Source organism: Psittacula echo, assembly GCF_963264785.1.
Source record: "Psittacula echo genome assembly, chromosome: 17".
Classification (NCBI taxonomy): domain Eukaryota; kingdom Metazoa; phylum Chordata; class Aves; order Psittaciformes; family Psittacidae; genus Psittacula; species Psittacula echo.
This window is the reverse complement of record NC_137753.1, coordinates 633374-655539: the sequence shown is the minus strand read 5'-3', so window position 1 is coordinate 655539 and position 22166 is coordinate 633374. Positions and strand designations below refer to the sequence as shown.

General features: G+C 35.8%; 1 protein-coding gene across 1 annotated transcript in view; it reads right to left on the bottom strand.

Annotated features, from left to right (window-relative positions):
- Positions 1–22166, bottom strand: part of PRKCZ (protein kinase C zeta) — a gene marked incomplete at both ends in the record, with an annotated part of 39916 nt that overhangs the window by 3450 nt on the left and 14300 nt on the right. The window contains 11 exons of the mRNA XM_080631061.1: positions 509–588; positions 1536–1655; positions 1799–1886; positions 2643–2778; positions 3481–3567; positions 7319–7416; positions 8821–9009; positions 10977–11029; positions 11712–11793; positions 13134–13265; positions 16099–16184. Of these exons, the coding sequence (XP_080487187.1) occupies positions 509–588; positions 1536–1655; positions 1799–1886; positions 2643–2778; positions 3481–3567; positions 7319–7416; positions 8821–9009; positions 10977–11029; positions 11712–11793; positions 13134–13265; positions 16099–16184 (1151 nt within the window). The remainder of the gene's footprint in view (positions 1–508; positions 589–1535; positions 1656–1798; positions 1887–2642; positions 2779–3480; positions 3568–7318; positions 7417–8820; positions 9010–10976; positions 11030–11711; positions 11794–13133; positions 13266–16098; positions 16185–22166) is intronic.

Sequence of the window (22166 nt, the reverse complement as noted above, 5' to 3'; positions counted from 1 at the left end):
GTCCCACATACAGCCCATATACATGACTCCAGCATTCCCCATGACTGCAAACTACTGATAAGATAGTAGAGCTGTCAAGGAATTTTTGTTCTTTTTCCTTTCTTTTTTTAAATGAAGTTTGTTTCAAATTTCATTTTAAAATTATATTTTACAACTTCTTAAAAAAATAAAAATATTTATTTATTAATGTATAATTCATATCCTTTTCCCCCCTAAAAATCTTGGGTTTTCAATCAGCTTGATAAGTGATAAAGTATTCCAGAAAAAAGCTTAGAAACAAACCTATAGTTATTTTTTTCAACTAGGTTCAGGCTTTTAAATCAAGTCTGTGCTGTGGAATTCACTCAGTAAATTAGCAGCTAAGAAGTGGCTTCTTGTAACATACAGGACACAAAGGTTTTGTGGGTTTTCTTAACAGTAAGCAGATTAACCTCTTAACTATATTCCTTTCAACAGGAAGCTCTGACTTCCAGATCTTGGATGCTAAAAATAAGAGAATGTTATTTACCTTGTTTAAAAACCCTTTTAACACGTGGGAAGCCTTGACAGAAAGAAACCTTGGAATCCGGATTGGCTTCTCGAGAATAACTGTTACAGGTTTAAAAACAGCAATATTGGCTTTTGGTTTGTGACATTACCATGATCTCAACAGAAACACTATTATTTAAGTATGTGATCATTTGGAAAATGGGAAGACTGAGTAATTAGTTAAAATAATGCAAGCTAAAGGAGCTACAGTAATTCAAGGCACTGTTATAGTGACAGTTCAAGATTTCCTAGAAGAAATATTAGCTGCACTAGCTTTTTCTACTGTTAGTAGTGTAAGCAGGGAATAAAACTTTTCCACTGTCCTCACTATATAGAAAGGTGCAATTTTAAACAGTAACTGATTTGACATTAGGTTCATATGAAGAACATTGCAGATTGTGCTAAATAATTGCAGTAACTACTTTCAAGAACGGTTCTGCATATTAGGGAGCATGCGACTTCTCAATTCTCCAAACTGTTACAGAGTTTCTGTAGTAATAAATATGGCAAGTATTACTATTTCTGTTTAGAAAAAGTCATGTGTCTATACCTACAGGGTAGAACTGCTTAAAAGAAGTTGGTATTAATTTCATCAGAAGTAAAACTAAAAGTTATCTGGAGCAAAACCACAGACCGACATATTTCTGTCAATAAAGACCCTCCTACCCTGTCATGTAGCACTCAATTTTAAAATTCATTCTTGACCTGTAGGCTTGCTTCTAACAAAAGTACCATTCCAGACAATTCTGTAGTAGCTCTGGACTGTGGACATCTTTAAAAAGGTATTTTCTTGTCTGAAAAAGGCTTTCTCATTCCAGACCATTTTATCTGAGTTCAACAAAGTAAATTTCTGGGATGAAGAACTGGAAATATTTGAGGCCTTTATCTACAGTAGATTTACAGACAGCTACAGAATAACAATGGCAAAGGGAATGCAAACTGCCCTGCAGGAACTGGAATTTTCACTATTTCACCCCCAAGAAATACAAAAATCCAAATGACTATACCTTGGAAGAGGTAATCTTCAGTGTTCATGTCTGGATTGTCAGTAATAATATCAAACGGAGACCTTCCTGCCATCATTTCAAACATCAACACGCCGAGAGCCCACCAGTCCACACTGAACCCTGGAAACATTTGCAGAGCAGATTTTCAGCCAGGACCCAATGAAATTAAGTGTTTTCTGTCATAGAAGTGAAGATCAATGGCCCGGTTCAACTAGAACTTTGCTTTGTGATTTATAACTGCAAATTGTTTAGTCACAGCTTACCATATTCTTCTCCTCTGAGGATTTCTGGTGCAATGTAATTTGGTGTCCCACAGAAAGTGCTTGTAGTGTCACCAGGGCCCAAACCTTCCTATGTGCATAAATCATGCAGAAATTAAAAGTTGACCTCCTTTTCTGGGAATTTCCCTTAATTAGACTTATAAAGCAAAGTGATTCAGGAATTCTAAAGACCTTCCTTTCAAAAAAAGGCAATGCTAGAGCAAAGCAAATGCTCATAGTGCTCAAAGCTGGCTCGTGACTTCATAGCTTATCTTTAGTAAATTAATTGATTAAAACTGAGTCACAGCACACTTCTAACAACATTTTGCTTACTATTTACAGACACAATTAAAACCAAATCCAGATAAACAATTTGGAAATCCTTTTCTAACAGATGTTGGGGAAAAGCATCACAATAAGAACATGCTACACTTTGCCAGATGCTTTGAAAATGATGCTCTTTCAATTGCCTCTCAGTGCCCAAGATTACAGCCCCTGAGAGCTGAAGTACCAGACAGCCCCTTTGGTTACTAATCTGCACAGTCTAACCTCAGAGAATGACAAATTCAGACTCACAGGAGCAGTTAAGAGATGGAAAAGACCCTTTTAAAAACATGTTTTCTTAAACATAATTTTTCTAACTTGAGTCATTTAGCAAACAAATAAAAAAATAAATTGACTTGCCCAAAGGGCCAAACTACTTTTGTCCTGCAAAATGACCCACATAACTTGAAACGTACAAAGAAAAAATTACAAATCACTGGATGCTGTATTTGACGTAAAAGCATAACCAGAGAGATGCTGCTGAATGACAAAGTGACAAAAAAAAAGGTAAGAAAAATCCCACCTTGCACATGCCATAATCTGTTAACTTGATATGACCCTCTGCATCTAGAAGAACATTATCTAGTTTTAAATCTCTGTAGATTATGCCTCTTTCATGGAGGAAGTTTAGAGCAATACAAATTTCAGCAGCATAAAACCTGAAATTAAAAAGGAGAAAATTCCTATTAGCATTAAGATTGTACGAAACCTGGTACAATTAAAAAAAAAGTAATCTTTTCTTAAAACATCACCTTACAGTCAGCTTTTATCTACCAGCAGCACGCCAAAACCAAGCTACATTTATCCATACAGACACTGACCTTGTGTATGGTAAAGCCATTCCTTTAAAGATGGGAAATTACTTTAATTCTACTAATTAAGAAAATATTTAATTTTTATCCTACATTTTTTGTTGAAAATTCCAACTATGCAAGAGGTCTGCCTTTTCCACTTATTCAGAGTTAGAATAGGACTTTGTGTAGTGCAAAGCCATGCAAAACAGATTTTTCCTCTTGTCCTGCCAACACTATATTAATTCAGTGTAAGACCAAAGCAAATAGAATAGTTACATCTTCCATCAACAGATTAAACAAGTATTACCTAAATATGAAGCAATAAACAAAAGTAAATAGGAGGAACTGTTACAACAAATTCTTGCTTACTTTGAAAAATATACATATTCTTCAGAAAAGCAAAATTCACATTTCTTCCCAGGGCAGTACATTCTAAACTTGAGAATGAACTTTTTGTTCCTTCTTTGTCATTCATATACTTGTATGGAATAAACTTTAGGAAGTATTTCCTAAAACATTAAACAACTACAACACAGGAAAATCACTACAACTGTGTTAGTGAAATACCTTGCGTGTTCTTCAGGAAGCTTCCTTTGCCGTTGCATATGAAACATAAGATCTCCCCCGTTTACATACTCTATGACAAGAAACAATCTGAAAGTATATAATATGATTAATGGATTCCAAGGAAACCGAAGAAAAACTATTCTTATCCTTCCAAATTAAACCATTTTCACTTCCACTCTTGAATCGACTTCTAGACTTCTTACAGTTACAGAAACTAAGAGAAAAAAAAAGAGAGTACTTATTTGATCCATACAGGATCACATCCTTTATTTAAAAGACAGACTGCATGTAAAGGAGAGGCAGCTACATACAACAGGCTATTGTCTGGTATAAAACCTGCAGAAACTTATTCAAACAGCGCATAAGACAAAAACATTTGCCAAATGAGGTACTCACTCAGCAACAGAAGTAAAGAAAGACCCAACGCATATAATGAGATACAGACTTCTTTAAAAATTACAGCACAATCACGGAAGTGTGCTAGAAGATGGTGCATAGCAAAAAATGAAGGTTTATCCCGAAAAGGTAGAATTATCATTCATTTGAAAAATGACATTAGTAACAACAACAATGCCGATCATTTAAAATAAAGGGTTTAGTATTTAAAAATCCTTTAAAAGACGCATCAATTGTAATTCAAACCTTTCTGAGTAAACCTGACAGATTCACCCTGATGTAACAATTATTAAACTGTTACTCTGCTTGACTAGATACTGTTCATTTTTAGTAGCGAAGGTGCAGCATCACATCTGGAGAGCTCTGTAAATGAAATGTTGACTTCTGTGTGCGTAAGCTACAAGGTTTCTGCATAGGCAAAACCTGAAAATTATCACCCACATTTGATACAGTTTTCCTACTAAAAGGTCACCATCTTTAATAAATAACAATATTTGCTCAATTAATAAGCATCTGGCAATACTACAGATCAGTATGTTTTGTAGGATTTGTAATATTAACACATGACTAGAAAGTTTGCTGTTTGTGCTGGTTCAGTTCTTGAAAGGCTCAAACAGATGTACCGAAAGCAAGCTGACAAATTCAGTTAGAGCAGTGTAACCTAAATTTACTTTCAAAAAAATGCAAGTTTTAGCTGAATAGTAGATGACAATAATATTCTTTCCAATTTAAGTAACAAAATCTAGCATATTATTAAAAAACACATACGAGATTATTTCTATGAAATCATACGGTCATCACTGAGGTCTTCCCAATACAGTGTTAAGAAACATACTGTCATTCCTAAAAGGAAAACCCACAATGTTCTCTTGCATTTGAAGGATAGACTGAGACTAAACAATTTGAGGACTGACAGACTCAGCTCATACACACCCGTTATTTATCAGGGATGAAAACTGAATAAGGTGAGCCAGCAGGGCAGACAATGAAATCCCACCCTCCCTTGACTTTGCCATGACCTTTATATGTAGAAAACGATGAATTAAAAGACAGTATGATGGACCCTTTTCCATCACTCCCTACATGGCATAGTCGCTAAAGGAAAGATCTGGGCACAGATCTGGGCTTATTAGCTCCGCTGCAGAACAGCTTGTGAAACAACCTTCCCAAAACAAACAAGGGAAAAGTCAGGAGGGGAAAGAAACAAATACAGGTGGAATGAACTGTATAAAGAGACTTCTATTACAGTTTGCAGGAAAGATTTCATCCTTGGGAAAATACGATCCAGGCAACGCTGCTAAGGTCAGAGAGACCAACAGGATAGAAACATGCTGAGTAAGGGCTCCTTATGAAAGCTGCAGCTCTCCCAGGAGGTATTGTTTCTTTATACATCTCATTTTCCATGAGCTGGAAACTCCTTTCCACATATCCACACACTGGAAAACATTCCATTTGGAAAAGACATTCTCCAGTCTTCTCTCAGCCCATTCTAACCGGTAATAATAAAGACTACTTCTTCCTTTTGAAAAAGAGTCTTCATTTGAAACACTTAAAGTGTTAAAAACTTCAAAGGTAAAACAGGAAAAATTATTGGAAAAACAACCCAGCTTGCACATCTTTCAGTGGCCTCCCCACAAGAATATAAAGACTTATATAAAAACTTGTAAAAACTAAAAATAAATCGCAAATAAAATAGATAATGCCATGAACATTTTATTACACCATTCCTGGTATTTTTTGCTTCCAAATTTCCTACCCAATTTGGAAGCTTTCAATGTTTTATCACCATCCAGAGCCTGCAATTTAAAGTTCCTTGTGTCAAGTCATGTTTTAGCATGTGTGTGAACACCGATAGTCCTTGCTAGTTTTAAAAGGATTTACTTAAAAATCAGTGATTTTGTAGGATGGAGGTTTTGGATTGTTGCCATCCTTGGAAGATACTTATCTGGCAAGTCTGTGCAAGCCTAAGGTACGTATTTTATGACAATAATAAAACAAGCATTGCTAGTATCTGGAACAATGCAAACAGCCACATTTAGCATCAATCAGCATCTATAACTACACATTTTTCTTACCTTAAAAATCTATTAAAGTTATATTTAGGAGCAAGAACATGTTCTTCTGTAACTTCTTTCCCCTCCTATTAGCACCCTTATACATAAACTATTCTCATATTACGACTTGTTTTCTTTGGGCCAGTTAACACAAGCTAATGTTGATGAGCTTATTCACTTGAAATCAGTTTTATGTTTCTCTGTTCCTGTAATGAGGTTATGATTGTGATTTTTTTTTTTTTAACATTACAGCTATAACCAAATTTTGAATTCATGACGTTGCAGCTCTATCCATGGCAAAACGCTGAAGTCAAGCAAAACACTACAGTTTCACTGCAAGTAGAAGCCAGGCTGGAAAAAGGACTCCAGAAGATACAGCAGGAATACACAAAGTTTTGATTACATTCAGCTACTTTTCAATATTTCTGCTCCCCAAGTATGCCAGTGTAAGCACCAAAGTGTCATGCAAAGGATCTTTCTATTGCTGACCTCAGCCTTTTCATTGTTTCCAATATTTCTAAGTAACCTCATCTTCAATACCTCACCCTGCCTGACCACCTGAACTTCTACATTAGATGTTCAGTACTATTTAGTACTTGGTGAAAATATTGGTTTAGCTTAAAAGGCCTTTCACTTATGCAAGTATAACAGCAAGTAGGTGCCTGTGGAAACAAAAATCACCCCAACAAACCACAACCCCCAAACATCCAAATTCCACAGTGACATACATAAGCATGGGCATGAAAGTTCTTCTTGATTTTCTTCATATTCCAATTGCAAAATAAGAAGCAAGTAACCCATTTTGGATTGGGCACACAAGGACAAAAAAATTAGTATTTCAAAGTAGCTAAGAGTTTATTAAGCACTTTTTCAAATAAAATCACATACTTCATCAATAGGTGCTAAGCTTTGTAGGTAAAAGAATACTGCATACACATGTAGTTTTTAAGTTATTAAAAATTATTACTGCTGAGCAGCCCAACTCTTATGCTAATTTGAAGAACAGAGAACTACAGCCTGGTCCTCTGAGAATGGCCCTGTTCAATACCATCAGGCATTATAAACTCTCCCCTACAACGCTGCGTTTAACCTTACTATCAATCTTCCTCTTCCCAAAGCCACACAGCCTGTGCTCAGAAAGACAGCACACAGTTCTTCCTCCTCCTCATTCATGTTCTCCCTTTAGGTCTGGACCTGTGATACCAGCCTTTTCCTCCACACCACACTGGCTAAGCTTCCCCGCTGGAACTGGCTTTGCTGTAGCAATACTAATGCTTCCTTCTGAACACTCCTGACAGTGGGACGGCGCTGGTTACGTTTGCTTTATGAGAAGCAGTTAGTACAATGAGCAAGATTTTCAAAACAAAATAATTTCAGATCTTTCTTACCGACTTGTTGTTTGAAAGCATGAATGTAAACCAACTAGGAATGGGTTACTGGATGCCTGTTCAAACACATGTTTCTCTGTCTGTACCCAATCAATATCCTGAAATAGAGTAATTGAACAATCAGAACTCCTGCTGGATAATCACTGGGGGTATTCCCAGAAAATTGTGAACATCCGTGCTCCCTTGCACATACATCATCATTGTTACATATGTTCTTCAGAAAGACAACCCCCCCTAAAATCTGGAGGAAGTTATAAAACATTTTAATTCCATTATATATTCAGAAGTTTCTTAATCATTTAGAAAGGTCTGCACAAAATTTAAGCCATTTTAAAATATCATAACATCTGCAATATTTGACACACTGCTCACAGTGCTTCATAGAAATAAATTCAACTATCTTGGATAAATGATCCTAAAGCTGCTGAGGCAACTCATGCCAGTAACATAAGCAATGTGAATCTCAAGGTTTTACAATGCTCAAAATAAACTGAAATTCACTTTCTCATCTGAAACTCAAAATTAATTCAATGAAACTACCAAAACCTGCTTAGTTTGTCCAGCCAAAATCATTCTTAAAAGCATCATAGACTACCTTTAGTACTTCAATGGGGAGAAGTCCTGAGCACCCAGAGCAATACCATATAATAAAACCCTATAAAAATTTGAAAGATATGAGCACAGTACTGCAAGATTCAGATCCCCAATAATGAAGCATTTGGTAATTTTTCATGCAAATTTTAATTTTCATCCAAAATTTAAACTTTATGGACATTTGCTTTTAGCAGTAGATACTAGTCTACTAGTACTAGAGTAGTCACTCTTGATGCAATACACTGATCATGTTCCACCCTGCAAACACTCAGTACTCTGCTAATAAACTAGAAATGTAATTGTGCTAAAAATTCTCCCTTTCCAACAAATACTTCCAGCTTTCCAACCAATCTGAAGACAAAGACTGGCACTGAGAGTCCAGGCCTTCTTGTCAAGGATAGTTAGTGAAACTAGAGTCTCAAAAGAAATAAAGAAATGTCACCATCAAATTAACCTGTTAGGTTTTGTGTTCAGACACTGCTGAAGACCTTGGGAAAGGTAAACTTGGATCCAAACATGAGCCACAATCCAGTTTTGAGTAAAATCATGACTCAGAAAGGTTTCAGCTCCTATTTTGAAACACAGACAGTAATCTGCAGCTACATTCATTTGCCTTCAAAGTTAAGTGCCTAAATTCCACCCTATTTATCTCACCACTTGCAGCATATCCAGGTTGGAATATTTTTCATGTGCATTCTAAGACTATTAATAACTGGTAATTGTTATTAACATAAGGGATATTTCTCTCAGATTTAATCTCGGTGCTTCATGCAGCCACTTGATGACAAATGAGTTCAGAAGTTAGTAAAACCTCTATTACAGAAATGGCTGCTTTCTTAGTTGAAAGTTTCATGTTAAAGCACAGTAAGTTTTAACAGTAACAGAATGCAATTAGCACAGACTTTTACCTCATCATCATGGACCAATTCTTTTTTCACTACTTTCATAGCATAAATTTGATCATTCTTTTTTAACCGAACTAAAAGAACTTTGGCATAACTTCCGCGTCCAATAACTCTGATTAAATCAAAGTCCTGTAGTCCAAGTCCCTGAGAAATCTTAATTCCATCCATTCCATCAATGACTGGTTTGATTTCCTGTATAAAAAGAAACAGATACTAGAAACAGAAGACATTTTCAAAACAAGTGACTATTAAAGCAAAGAGGTCTTTGACCACTGGACAGAATGTGCTGAGTTTGCTTCCCATTGTCAGTGGCACACAGATCTAAATGGCTGATAAGAGCACATTTGTTTGGAAATGTTCACTTAGTATTGCTTTGCTCTTGCTAAAAGTCACTATGGTTTTCAAGGCAGTAGTTTGTTCTATTAATTATTTAAACTTCGCTACTGGAAAACAAAAGGCAATGTTCTGAGAAATGAAGTTTTACTCAAACTCTTGAACCACACAGAATTATCCTTTGTACTAAGTGAAGAAAATATTTCATATTCTGACAGATATTGCAGTACAAATAATAAAGGCTCTCTAAAAAGGAGGAGGATAAAGAAACAATCATTCGCTAATGAATATACCTGTCTTGGTTTCAGTTTAGGCAACAACTGCTTGTATTAAGTACAGTTTCTAACAGGTGCCTGGGAACATACAGAAGCAGATGCCTGTTTCTCAAATGTGAGAATTTGCAGCAAATACACCACTATGAAGAATTTTAATTTAAAATTCATCATTTAAAAAGATAAAATTTATCTTGACTTTTTGCTGAAGTTAAATGTGAACATGTGAGACTGAAGAACAAGCAGTTGAACTAGGCAAATGCAGCAGGTACCTTGACATTTCATGTTTTACCAATATAGACAATGCTTTGACATACTTCTGCGGCCTATTTTTATCTGACCTCATACTACTGTACTTGTAGAGAGTTCAACATTCTGCTGAACTATGGAAAGTACTTATATAAAGAATCTTGATCTAGGATTGACTGCTCTTAGAAGAGATTGCTCTGAGCTTAAAGATTCTCATCAAAGCAGCTCCCAGAATGCCACTTCCTGTCTGTAGGATACCTTAAATTATTTTATTAAAGCTTGAAAGTAAGGTGAGAAAATCAGAGCAGCATAATTCAGGACACTTGAGCTTGAGCAAACAGCACCTATTGAAATCTAAATACAAACAGTATTTACCTGAACGCTAACCATGGCAGAAGTCAGCAACTCCAGATTACAATTCTGACGTGTTTTAAACTTATACCTTTCCATCTCTGAATCCAAGACAAAAATCTGAAGATGTGACTGAAAATCACTTACCCATGAGCAGGAAGTACTCAAGTGTGAAAAAATGGTAGTGACAAGTATTGTAGTGGAGATAAAGGAAAAAAAAGTGCAAGCTAGCTAAAAGTGGGGTATCAAACTAACTGTTAGTGTTCTACAGAGTGCATCCTATTTACTTTAAATATGCCAGAAGCACTTCTTTTAAAGAAGTGTCTTGGAGCCCTTTAGAATTAAAGAGTATTGGGATTGTTCAAACAGCTTTAAGGGAATAACATTCTTGGTATGCAAAGATTGTATCAGATCATCTACAAAAGAGCTGAAAACCAGAGTTTAAGTGTATGTTATTGTATTTGTATTTCCACAGGAGCTGTCTATAAATTATTAGGTATTATTTATGTGAAACCTCTCAGACAGCTGGATAGTTAATGTATTATCAGACTGAACCAACTTTCATAATCATAGACTGCAAGGATAGCCTGAGGGTGATGGAAGGGGGTACATCCATTAGAGATAGCAGAGAAGATAATGTCAAAGCCTCCATTTCTTGCTAGGACCAATAAAGTCAAACCCTCTGCTAAATCACTGTTGTTCCAACATGAATGGAAGGGATAAAAAAAGAATAAATAAAAAAACTGGGATAACAAGAGCTGGATACAAAAGAAACCTGAAAACATCCAACAAAAATGCTTTAAAAAACAAATCCATTTTCAAAAAGAAACACCAGACTTTTTTTTTTTTTTTAAGGTAGCAGAAAAAAATAGGACAAATAATTCGGCATATTTATAAAAAGTCTATGATTCAGAGTGTGTAAATGTGACCTACAGAGATATTTTAAAAACATACCTCAGAGTCATCTTTAATGTTGTCATGTTTCCGGTTTGAAGGAATGTAGGGAACTGAAAAAGAAATCAAATAGTGTTGTTAAGGTCTTCATTAGAAATCATTTTAAAAATTGATAAATGGAAAGATTCAGTAGCTTAGGGTCAGCAGTTTGCTTTAAATACTATAGGACAGTTGACCAAGCTTTCCTACTTTTCTTGTAATTCTGACAGCAGGGTGCAGCAGAAACTACTCTGAGACAGCAAGAAATTCATCAATGGACTTTTGAGCTCATAGCAGCATCTGACAAAGGACAGAGTCATTTCCAAGAATGGGTGTGGTAAATGGTCCCTGAAAACAAGACAGGTTAAACCATCAAAAACGCTAATCTAGAAAGAATACTATAAACCACACAAAATTACAAAATACTTACAGGCTGAGAGTGCATTTATTAGCATCTCAGTTTGGATCAGAAGGTACAGGGGTTTTTTTAAAAAAGTACATCTATTGTCCCAAATTGCTCCATGCTTAACTTTCCATTGTGGTTTGGTTTCAGAGCTTATGAATTTAGGATGAAACCAAACCAGATGACACATTTCAGAAGTATGTTTACTGTATCTGAGTCCCTAATGAGTCCACGGGACTAAATGAGAGCCAATCGAAGGTAAACTTTACTAAAAAATAAACCTAAACAGGTAGAGTGGAAACTGGGCCTCCAAATGGAGAAACACAGGAATTTTGACTTAAGACAGTACTCACTTCCATCAGTTTCTTCTGAAGGGAGGCCAACATCATCATTTTTATCATCTAACTGAGGTTCCTGGGAAGGCATGACCGAATCCTTGCAGAACACACAAGTTACATAGGAAAAAAACATGGGTTTATGCAGTAACTTTAAATGAGTATGTCTTGCACTGAACTACAATGCAACGAGAACCTAACATTTGTATCCTCCACAATGAGAATTGTGTTTTGTAAAAGTATTTCTGACTAACACTTTGTGATGTGTTATAAAACCAGCCTACAAAATGCTTAAATGCTACGTTGACCATTCTCTACAACTACAACAGATGTTAAGGTGTCTTCTAAAAGCAAGATTAGTACATTTTGTTGCAAAGTTCAAAACTTTATTCTATTTAAGACTTCTGAGTCTGCTTCACATGGAACAGCAACAAAGTAAACACTTCAACATGATGTTACACACTCCATTTAGAGCACTGGCATATTCCTTTCCTGTTTAAAACCAGGAATTGTTCCTCACTATGCAAGAGTATAACATAAATTGGTAAAGATCATAATACCAAACAGTTTTATAGTACATTTAGACACTGGTATCAATCACAACTCATTGAGAGACATGTAAGACTATTCCAGTAGGTATAGCAGCATGCACAAATAAATCGTCAAAGAACCTAGCAGTGCAATAAAGACAAATACTGGTTTAAGTTCTGAATTAGAAAGAACATGATGCTGTGAGATACTGGTTGTCAGCAATGAGTAGAAGGGCTAAAATTCAGGGATACAGATTAATGTTATAACCTGGCAAAATCAAATATTGCCACTGGAATGTATGAGGGAAACAGAGGATGAAAGAACACTGGAGAAGCTGAGGTGGAAGAACATTAAAGCCTTTTTGCATGCAGTAGTGCAAAAACCACACAAATGCCTTAGTTCTTAAAATATTCCCATAGGCTAAAAGGAAGAAATCTAGGATTTGTCCAGAGAAGCTGTGGCTGCCCCATCCCTGGCAGTGTTCAAGGCCAGGTTGGAGGGGGCTTGGAGCAACCTGCTCTAGTGGAAGGTGTCCCTGCCCATAGCTGGGTGTTGGGACCAGATCAGCTTTAAGGTCCCTTCCAACTTTAATCAGTCTGTGATTCTACAATTGTCAGTGACAACTCTTTATCTCTCTGTAAAATACGGTGTGTCTACTGGAAGAAGGAAACTCAACCTTGCACACAATTCATATCACAATTCATTTCTTTCCTCACTTTGTTTCTACTGCTCACAATCCAAAGGCTTGTCCTCCGGAGACCTTCTCAGTTCAAAAAGTGAAAGGCAACCACTACCAAGTGTTACAGCTCCACCACTACACATAGCATTTAATTACTCAAGAGGCATATCTACAAACAGCCACTCAGTACACAATGAAACATCTTAGCTTCATACAAAACACAAACTTACCATATGCCTTTTGCAGGTCAGTGGAACAAGTATATGGCAACGCTTATGGACCAACAACTTGCAGTTGATACACTTGTAGCCTTGCCTTCCCAGACCCCATATCCTTTCACTGCACTGGCCACAGTATGCTCTCTAAAAGCCAGAATGCATATTATCAATTCAGTTATCAATTCCTTTCTGTAAATAAGTAGTTATTAAGCAGCAAGAACTCATCTACAAAATGAGTCACTTCCTAATAGATGTACAATAATATTTCTCTTAGAATATCCAAGGGTTTCCTAATAACTGAAGGTTATACTTCATGCTTCGAATTCAATTAAATGCAGTCCTCTTGTAATGAATGTTAAGAAAATATCCCAAGCCTATGGAGCACATTACAGCTTAATATTAGCAAATTATGCCTACAGAATATTTTGAATTTCAGGTCCTGACAGAGGTCACCCAAACAAAGCTGGCAGAAATTTGTACGACACCATTATGTGTAAAACCCACCTGGACTGACTGCTTTGGAGAACACAAAATGTTACACAGTACAAGTTAAAGTATGAAGCATGTTCTATATCTGCACATATATACTTTAACAGAGGTAGAAACTTTGCATAATTAAAACTCAGCTATCAAGTCTGATGTAAAACCTCTGTATATTGCACCATTTAATGGCAAAAATATATGGTCTTTGTTTCCCTACATGCAGTGACATAGCATCTGACTAAATTAAACCAAAAGAGGGCAAATCAAGAAGCCAGACATTCTACTGTTGACTTTAACAAGGCAGGTCTTGAAATATTTTTTCCAGGTTGTGTGTGCTGTGGTCATTTTATCCACTCTACCCAAAGTGCCAAATTGTAATATGAGCTTCTTAACATGCCAGGAAGTCACCCAGCATTAGGTGATTCCTCTGCACAGTGTACAGGTTGCCAGCACAGGACTTAGTCATTATTTCCTATCTACATATTTTCTGCAGCGAGTCCTGTAACAGTCTAAAGCGTTGTCCATCTCTCTGCAAACTGCACATGAAGCCCTGCTCTCGTCCCTAGGCTCAAGGACAGCTCTGCAACTATCCCAAAGCCGCAGAACAGAACAGAGCAGGTCTGTTCCTCCCAGCAAACTGCCAGTTAGAGTGTGGTTATTCACATCCTCAGACTAATGAATCACACAGTGTCTTGCCCAAAAGCATTAAGCTACTATAAATCCTTACAAGTAGTATTAGAAAAAAAATACACTAAGGAGAAAAGAAATAATGATCAAAGAATTGATAATATAGAAAAAAAAAACAAAACAAAACAACAACCTTCTGTATTGCCCTTCTCATATTTTGATAGCTGCAGAAAGCAAAACTTAATGACATCCCACTCATCTGCACAGCCAGTTGCCCTTGATCAGGAGAAACCCAAACTGCATTGCTCAGGGAAAAAAACCAAACAAACACAACCATACTGCCTCATAAGAGAAGCAACCTTGGACATTTATAGCCAATTCTTTCACAATTCCTGGTCCATCAGACTTCCTCCAGTATCCCTGTCTAGGTTTGGCAGCAGTAGTATTAAGACTAAATAAAATGTCTTAGGCCCTGGAAATGACATAATGACATACAAGAAAATAGTTTCATTTACTTCAGACAGATGCAGGGAAACAAGGTGTGGGGGGGAGGATGTAGGGGCGGCTCCCGAATTCCTTCCATTAATGCCGGTATTCCTCTCCTAGCTCTCCAACACACATACAAAATGTTTCATATGTGTTAACCTTTATGTTAAGCAAGATTAAAGTTTAGATTCTGGCATGTGTTCATTTTCCTGATTTATCTGAGAGTTCTAAAAGGTTATTTTGAAAAAGGAATTAATTCCTAAGGTCATACTTCAGTTTTAAAAATTCAGTCAACATTAAAACTTGGTATCTAATTCAGTAATACATACATGACCATGACTTACTATAAATTTATACATTCTTATAGCAGATTTTGCAGTTCATGTGCACTTTATTACTAACTGCAGTTAGATGTGGTTTGTGTTCTGACTTTGTATGATTCCATTTGTATAAAGACAGTTACAAAGTAGTATTGTTTAGGACAATGTTTCAAATGAACATATTTGGACTATAGAGCAAATAAGCACAAAAAGTATGTGTTTTACACTATAAATTAAAAAACTTGAGTTGGCACACCCTGTTACACAAATGCATGTTGTAACTCAGATACGTGACATTTTTCATATATCTAGGGATAATATACTGAGTTTGAAGGGGCTTTTCCTTCTTTCAATACAGTTTTGGGGTGGGGAGCAAGAGGAAAAAAGCTAATTTAATTTTAAAAAACAGTTACCACTGAATCAAACAGTTCACTTCCCTCACTGCACTCAGGTCTGTATAGAATTCCCTGAAGTGTTTATGCACTACGTTTGTACATATGCTGCAAAACTTAGGCATAATGGGATAAGTGAAGGAGGTGTCTCAGTCTTAAAGCTACATTCACTTCCTTGTATGGATTAAATCAGATTCTTAAAATAGTTGTATTTTAGCTCAATAAACTAGATTTGTTTCTTAAACAGACGATGTAATACCTCAGATTCAACACATTTAAAGCAAAAAAAAAAATCAAGAGCTCTTTAAGAGCTGTAAGAATGACAAAAAGTACCAAAAGTAAAAGATCATGCTAACAAGCAATCAAAATCACAGTTGGGAGGACAAAAGCTGCTCTAAAGCAAGCATCAGTTTAAATAGGCACAAACCCAGCTTTTTAGAGACATTAAAAATAATTCCCACCAATAACATATTAACTCCATCCCAGATTCAAAGACTTTCAAGTTTTTCTGATTGTTATGACCTGAATAACACTGCATAGACTGAGAAGTCACATCAATAAGCATCTTGCTTTTCTTTTCAATACTCAAATACAGAAAAAGCACAGGCTGAGAAAAACAATTACCACAGAACATTACCAAAACCCAACATTTTATGCAACAGTACTCACTCTGTTAAAACGTTTGGCTTGAAACAAATGCCCATTCACTCGGTACAGCTTCCTCCATCTTCTGGCTCCACGGCGGTAGATTGACTCTAAGAAAGAAATTAAAAAGGTGTAAAGCAGCAGCATGGTGGCACACGAATACCAAACACACTACATTAAGCAAGTTGTGACTTAAACCAATCTTGCTTCTCCAAAAATCAACGCACAGCTAAAATCTCTGCTGCCTTTTTTTTTAATACGTAAAGGCAGCCGTAACTGACAGCTCCTGCAGGATGTGCCTTCCCCCCTGTCTCTCCCTTTTCTCCTATCAGTGTCTCTTCTCCATCACATGATCATAATCTTGTTACCATTTCTTGGCTGCTCACTCTGCAAGCTCAGGTGAGAGGGACACAGAAGTGCTAAATAAACCGCCTCCTCTGGTACAACCATGATACTGATCTCACCTTCACATGTGAGCACGTAAAGGTTTGGTGCTAATAATGATTTAGATGTGTAATATTAAAGATGTTACAAGCTTTGAGAGTTACATTATTTGACCTCATTTTTAAGTTGCAATTAAATGTTGTCCAAAATATTTCTCTGGTAAGGGAAACAGTTCAAATGCAGGCCTGCAATTATTTCTAATCTATTCTAAACATAACAACAAGAAATCATTTAATCTGTTTAAGAGGCCCCAACATGACAGTACCTGGCACCTACTCTGAATTACTGTTGTTCTCATATTCATATGTGCAATTTTTGTGCGACTGGCTAATTAGAGAATTTAATATTTAATACTAAGTGTTGTAAAATGTGTTGTGTGACACCAGTTCTATTCAGAGCTGCTATAAGGGTGACACAGCCAACCCCTGCCACATAAGCAGGATCATGAGCTTTCCACAGCTGGTGGTACGAGTGGGCACTGGGTGGACTGGGGCGTCGAGGGGGAAAGAGGGGGGAGAGTTTAGTAGAAAATTCAGCAGTGTTAAAACTGACAACATATTCCTACTTTTAAAAGGCTAAAAAAATAGTTTTTAAAAGGTCAGATTTTCATTACCTAATAATCAGTTCTAATTACACCTATAAGGAGATTCCATATTAGGGGTTCTCCCAGTTTACTGTAATATTTAAAGTTAAGAAGCATATTTCACACAGTCTGACACATCCCCTTAAACATTTCCAGGAAAATTATTTTACTGTGTTTTTATGGGTACTGGAATATGCTCTTACTTACTTGAAAAAAGAAATGTGAAAGTCAAGAATCCTCATTTTGATACCACTATTTTAAAGTAATATGGTGAATAAGATTATCCAGTACAAAGTTTTAACTGCATGCCTTTTTAAAAACACATTCTTTATGAGAGTTATATAACGCAACTTAACACAGTTGGCAGATTGTACAAAACATATTTCACCTACTTTCAATAGAAAAATTGGTAAGTATAGCAATTTTATAGGGAGAACTAAACAGCATAGGAAGTATAAATAACTAAGAAGACAACAGTAAACTACAATTATGATACCTAACAACTTCTGAACGACTGCAGGCCATAGGAGGGGCAAAGGCAGTCACTAGAATAGAGGTATATGCCTTAGTATCTTTGATGCAAATAGCTCCCCAAAACCTCCAAATACAAACTTTAAATCAAAAAAAAACCTCCTGATTTTTCTAAGCACAAAGACAATTTAAATGAGAATCTAGAGAAACTATAGCAAAGTTTCTGCATAAAACTATGCTCAAACACAAACATCAGTGAAAGACTGTTCCACTATTTGTAGGATGACTTTTCGTCAAGTAGGGAAAAAAACCTTCACAAGGATTATTTCCAAAATAGCTAATTGATTCATTAGACAAAGCACCATATGGAGGAAACCTACTACATCTGTGTGCTGAACATGAGCTTATCACTGAGATGAGGAATATTAAGTGAATGGTAAGTTACCAAGTAGCTTGTGCTGATGAAGTCAGTAAATAAAGGAGCAAGTCGCTTCCCTAATTAATAATAAGTAATAAAAATCAAAGTCAGGGTTTATATCATGTATTTGTGAGGCAACAACCTAACAAAACCTGACCTAATGTAGCATAGCTTCAAAAAGTTGGAAGAAATTCACAATTTATTGCTGTAACTGCCACTGACTCAGCGCAGAGTCTAAGTGAAGTCAGTTCCTATTCCCTAACTCTAAAAGTGGACAAGGTAAAAAAAAAAAAAAAAAAGAAAAAAAAAAAGAAGAAATATAAAGAGAAAACAGCAGTGATCACTGTAAGGCACACCTGTATATCACAAGTTCTACTGGTATTATTACACACTAAGATTAAATATATAAGACAATAATACGTTCTTGGTAACACAAAAGCTTGAGTATTTAATTATTGTGTTTAACGAAAGGGCTACTTTTTCATTTATTTTACAGTGCACATCTGTTAACTCTTTAAAGACTTGAAATCAGCTGCTTGGAAGCTGCAGGAGATATCATAGCCTTAATTAAAATAAACCTTTCCTCTCTCTGACATTAAATCAAGTGTTTGAGATGAAAAAACATTTCTTTGAATATTCGTTTTGTTTGTGAACAAGCTTAGGGGAAAATTCAAACAATATTTTAAGCTGCTAATAAGGATAACAAATTTTTATCAAGTAACAAAAATACATATTCTAATTAAAATGAATGCATTGAACTTCACCTACTTCCAGGACTGGAATATTGGAGGGAAATAAGGAGACTGTTTTTAGTTATGATTACAAGGTAAATAAAAATGCTCAAAGCAAAACAAAATTAACCAGCTGTCTCCATGTAAAAAGCCATGTGAAACAACTGATTCTTGCTGCTGTGCAATTCTTCCCTCTGTTGTCAAGCTGTGCATCTACATCACTAACAGTAACGCACAATGAACCTTGTAAATATACTTAATACTGTTTTTTTCAAATACATTCCCTAGGGTTGGGTTTTTTTTCCATCTTTAAAAAAATACTGTAGAAAAAACCTTATGGAAAAATTACATGAAAATATTTAAATGAGGCTATAAATGGATGATCAATTTGTTGATTGTTCTGTGTTCATTCCAAATTAACTCATCTACAGAAGATACTCCTCCAATTCAATAGTGATCTCTGCAGAACTTCGCAGGAAGGATGTGAACCTTGCCTTTGAAAATGTAACTTAATAAAGCGGGCAGAAACAGAAGAAGGCACAGACATTTTTCAACTGACAATGTCCTTCCCCAGCACTGGAGAAGAGAAACAATTTAGAAGACAGGTCCAACCTGCCCCCAGGCTCAAAATACTTTCTTCCCTCTGCAAGTTTATAAATGCTTGTATTTCCCAGAATATGTAACAGAAATAATCTGTCATGTGAAGACTGTGGTTCACACCAATGAATGGCAGCAAGATGCCCACCAAAAAATTATGTCCTCTGCATTTGAATTTACAAATTCCAAAGTCTGCTTTTAGGTGATCAAACTATAATGAAATCTTTTACTATACTAAGTACAGCTATTAATTGCTATTGTTGCGCATCACTTCTCAGAGACTAATGCAACTTGTTTACAGGCCAATTCCATTGCCTGCCAGCTGCACAGCATGAGAATGCCCAGGTTTTGTTTTGTTCTTTTAATGTTTTGCTGAGCATACAAGTGAGCATTCTGTCAAAACAAACTCACGAATTACAAGTAGGAAACTGATATTAGTATTTTAGATAGAATCTGAATTAGATTAAAATATAACATATAAGAATAATTATAAATAAAGACAGAATAAATTTTGTGCAAGTCAATTCAAAGGAACTTCAATAATATGTTGTTTCACATATTTGTTATTTAATATGTTCCAAATAGTTAAATTGAAATAATAAAAGTACTGTTTTCTGAAGCATCTAACACACAGATCTTGTACGGGATGTTAATCTGTCCTTTTTATTATGAAATAGCTGCTACATACCATTGCCATTCCTTTTCAGATGTTAGGAAAGCGTATCCTTAACAATACATTTATTAAGTGCTTTCATCTCTTGCAGTTATTAAAAGGGTCAAAAGTTAGCTTTTTTTTTTTTTTTAATTGAATTTAAAACTGATTAGCAGTTGGGAAACCATATCTGCATTCTTCTTTTCTTTTCCAAGACACTAAATTTAACTACCAAGTCAGATCAACCTTTATGAAAACAAGATCAAGCACAATTAAATCAGCAATAATAACAAAGGAAGTTTGTTATAGCATATAGCATCAGCAGGTAACTAACAAGGAAATAAAGCCGTATCTCATAGGACTGTAATATCCACCCAGCATTTATTGTGACACAGCTAAAACACTGTTTAAATATCCTATTTCCCCACTGACTTTGAAGAGGGTCAACCAACTTCCACTTCAGGACTACAAGATGGAAAACCTGTCCTCCATACACACTGTTTTCTCATACATCATCTTTTGGTTGCTCATATTCATATCCTTCTGTTCAAATGGCTCCATGCCACTGCAAGGTGATGAAGGCAATGTTACCAAGATGGATAAATCTGGTACTAAACTAGGATATTACTAGGAATCTCCCAGTCACCTGGTGGAGAAATTGCAGCAAATCTGGTTGATCCACTTCCACACTGAACTCTAGAACATGAATTGTGAAGTCATAAAACAGGTTAGAAGGGACCTTAAAGATCATCTAGTTCCAACCCCAAGTCAAGACAATCACAGAATTTGATTTTTTTTATTTGTAACACTAAACGTTTAATTAATCACTAAAAACTGTTAAGAACACAAATCAGTGACTAACAGCCCAGGGTTTACTCAGATTATTACCTAGTCAAAGCGAAAATGTTTGTCAATTAGTTGATAGTTGTTTGCCCAAGGGTTTATTTGTCTTAAATCCAAAAATTACAACAATCCGTTGACCTGTATCAGGGTCTACAGAAGTTTGTAGCATAAGCTTTGGAACTTAAATTTTAATTTTCTTTGGAAAGAGGGTAATTATTTTGGAACTAATCACCAAAATATTACAGAATTACAGGACAAAATAAGAGAATTGAGCATTATTTTACTACCATTACTTAAAAATCCTTCTTAATCAACCCCCCCCAAGAATCTAAGATGGCAGATATATAGGAAAAAAAGTATAGTTTCAAATATTTTCAAGTGGCTGAAGGTATTGACATGGTTTAGTGGTGGATTTGGCAGTCCTGGGCTAACGGTTGGACTTGACGATCCTTCAGGGTCTTTTCCAAACTAGTTGATCCTCTGATTCTATAGTGTCCAAAACACACTTCATTACTTCACAAGCTTTTTTCTTACTACTTGCTGAAGAAAGAACTCAACCATTTTCTGTGCAAGGGTCATGGCTTTTATATGAAGATCCTAACTTTGCAAGCCCAGATCAGAATTCTTTTATTTTTTTTTTTTTCATTTTACCTGAAATTTACCAGATATATTTGAAAATAAGATCACAAAGAACAGTGTTACTCAAGAAATCCTAGCTAAATCCAGTTACTGGATGCTATTCCAGAAGTGATGTTCTGACTGAGGGGATCCTTGTGCATGTCAGTGCTCTCAACCTACTGTACATCCTCCACAGCGTCTCTTGTGTGCATTCTTGCAAGGCTGTCCCAGCCACAGGATAAAACGATGCTGTGTTCGTTGCTCTAATTTGAAAGAAAATGTTGTGAAAAGGGACTGGAGACAATTGGTGGTGGATCCATACACTTCAGAAAGTGACAAACATTTTTGTTTCGGAACGAAAAGAGTTCAGATTTTCCCTTCTCTAACTACACAATATTAAGCTTTATAGCCTTTCATGATGTGTGGCTGGCTCCTCTTTACGAAACCACAGTGCAATACAAACCCAAGCTTGCACAGCTTTGTTAACAGAAATCCAAACATCTTCTTTTGAAGACTGCATTATATATTCTCCCAAAATAAAAATAGTTTTATTAAAAGATTTACTACAATGAAAACTCATTTAATGTTCTATTAGTATGAATTAAGATCTGCATTAAGAAGTTTTTAATCAAGCTGAAAGAGTACTGAACCAGTACTTATTTAAATAATTTCATTCTTTAATTTACCTTAGTACTGAAGTAGATCAAGATAAAGTTCTGAATATTTAATCAATCT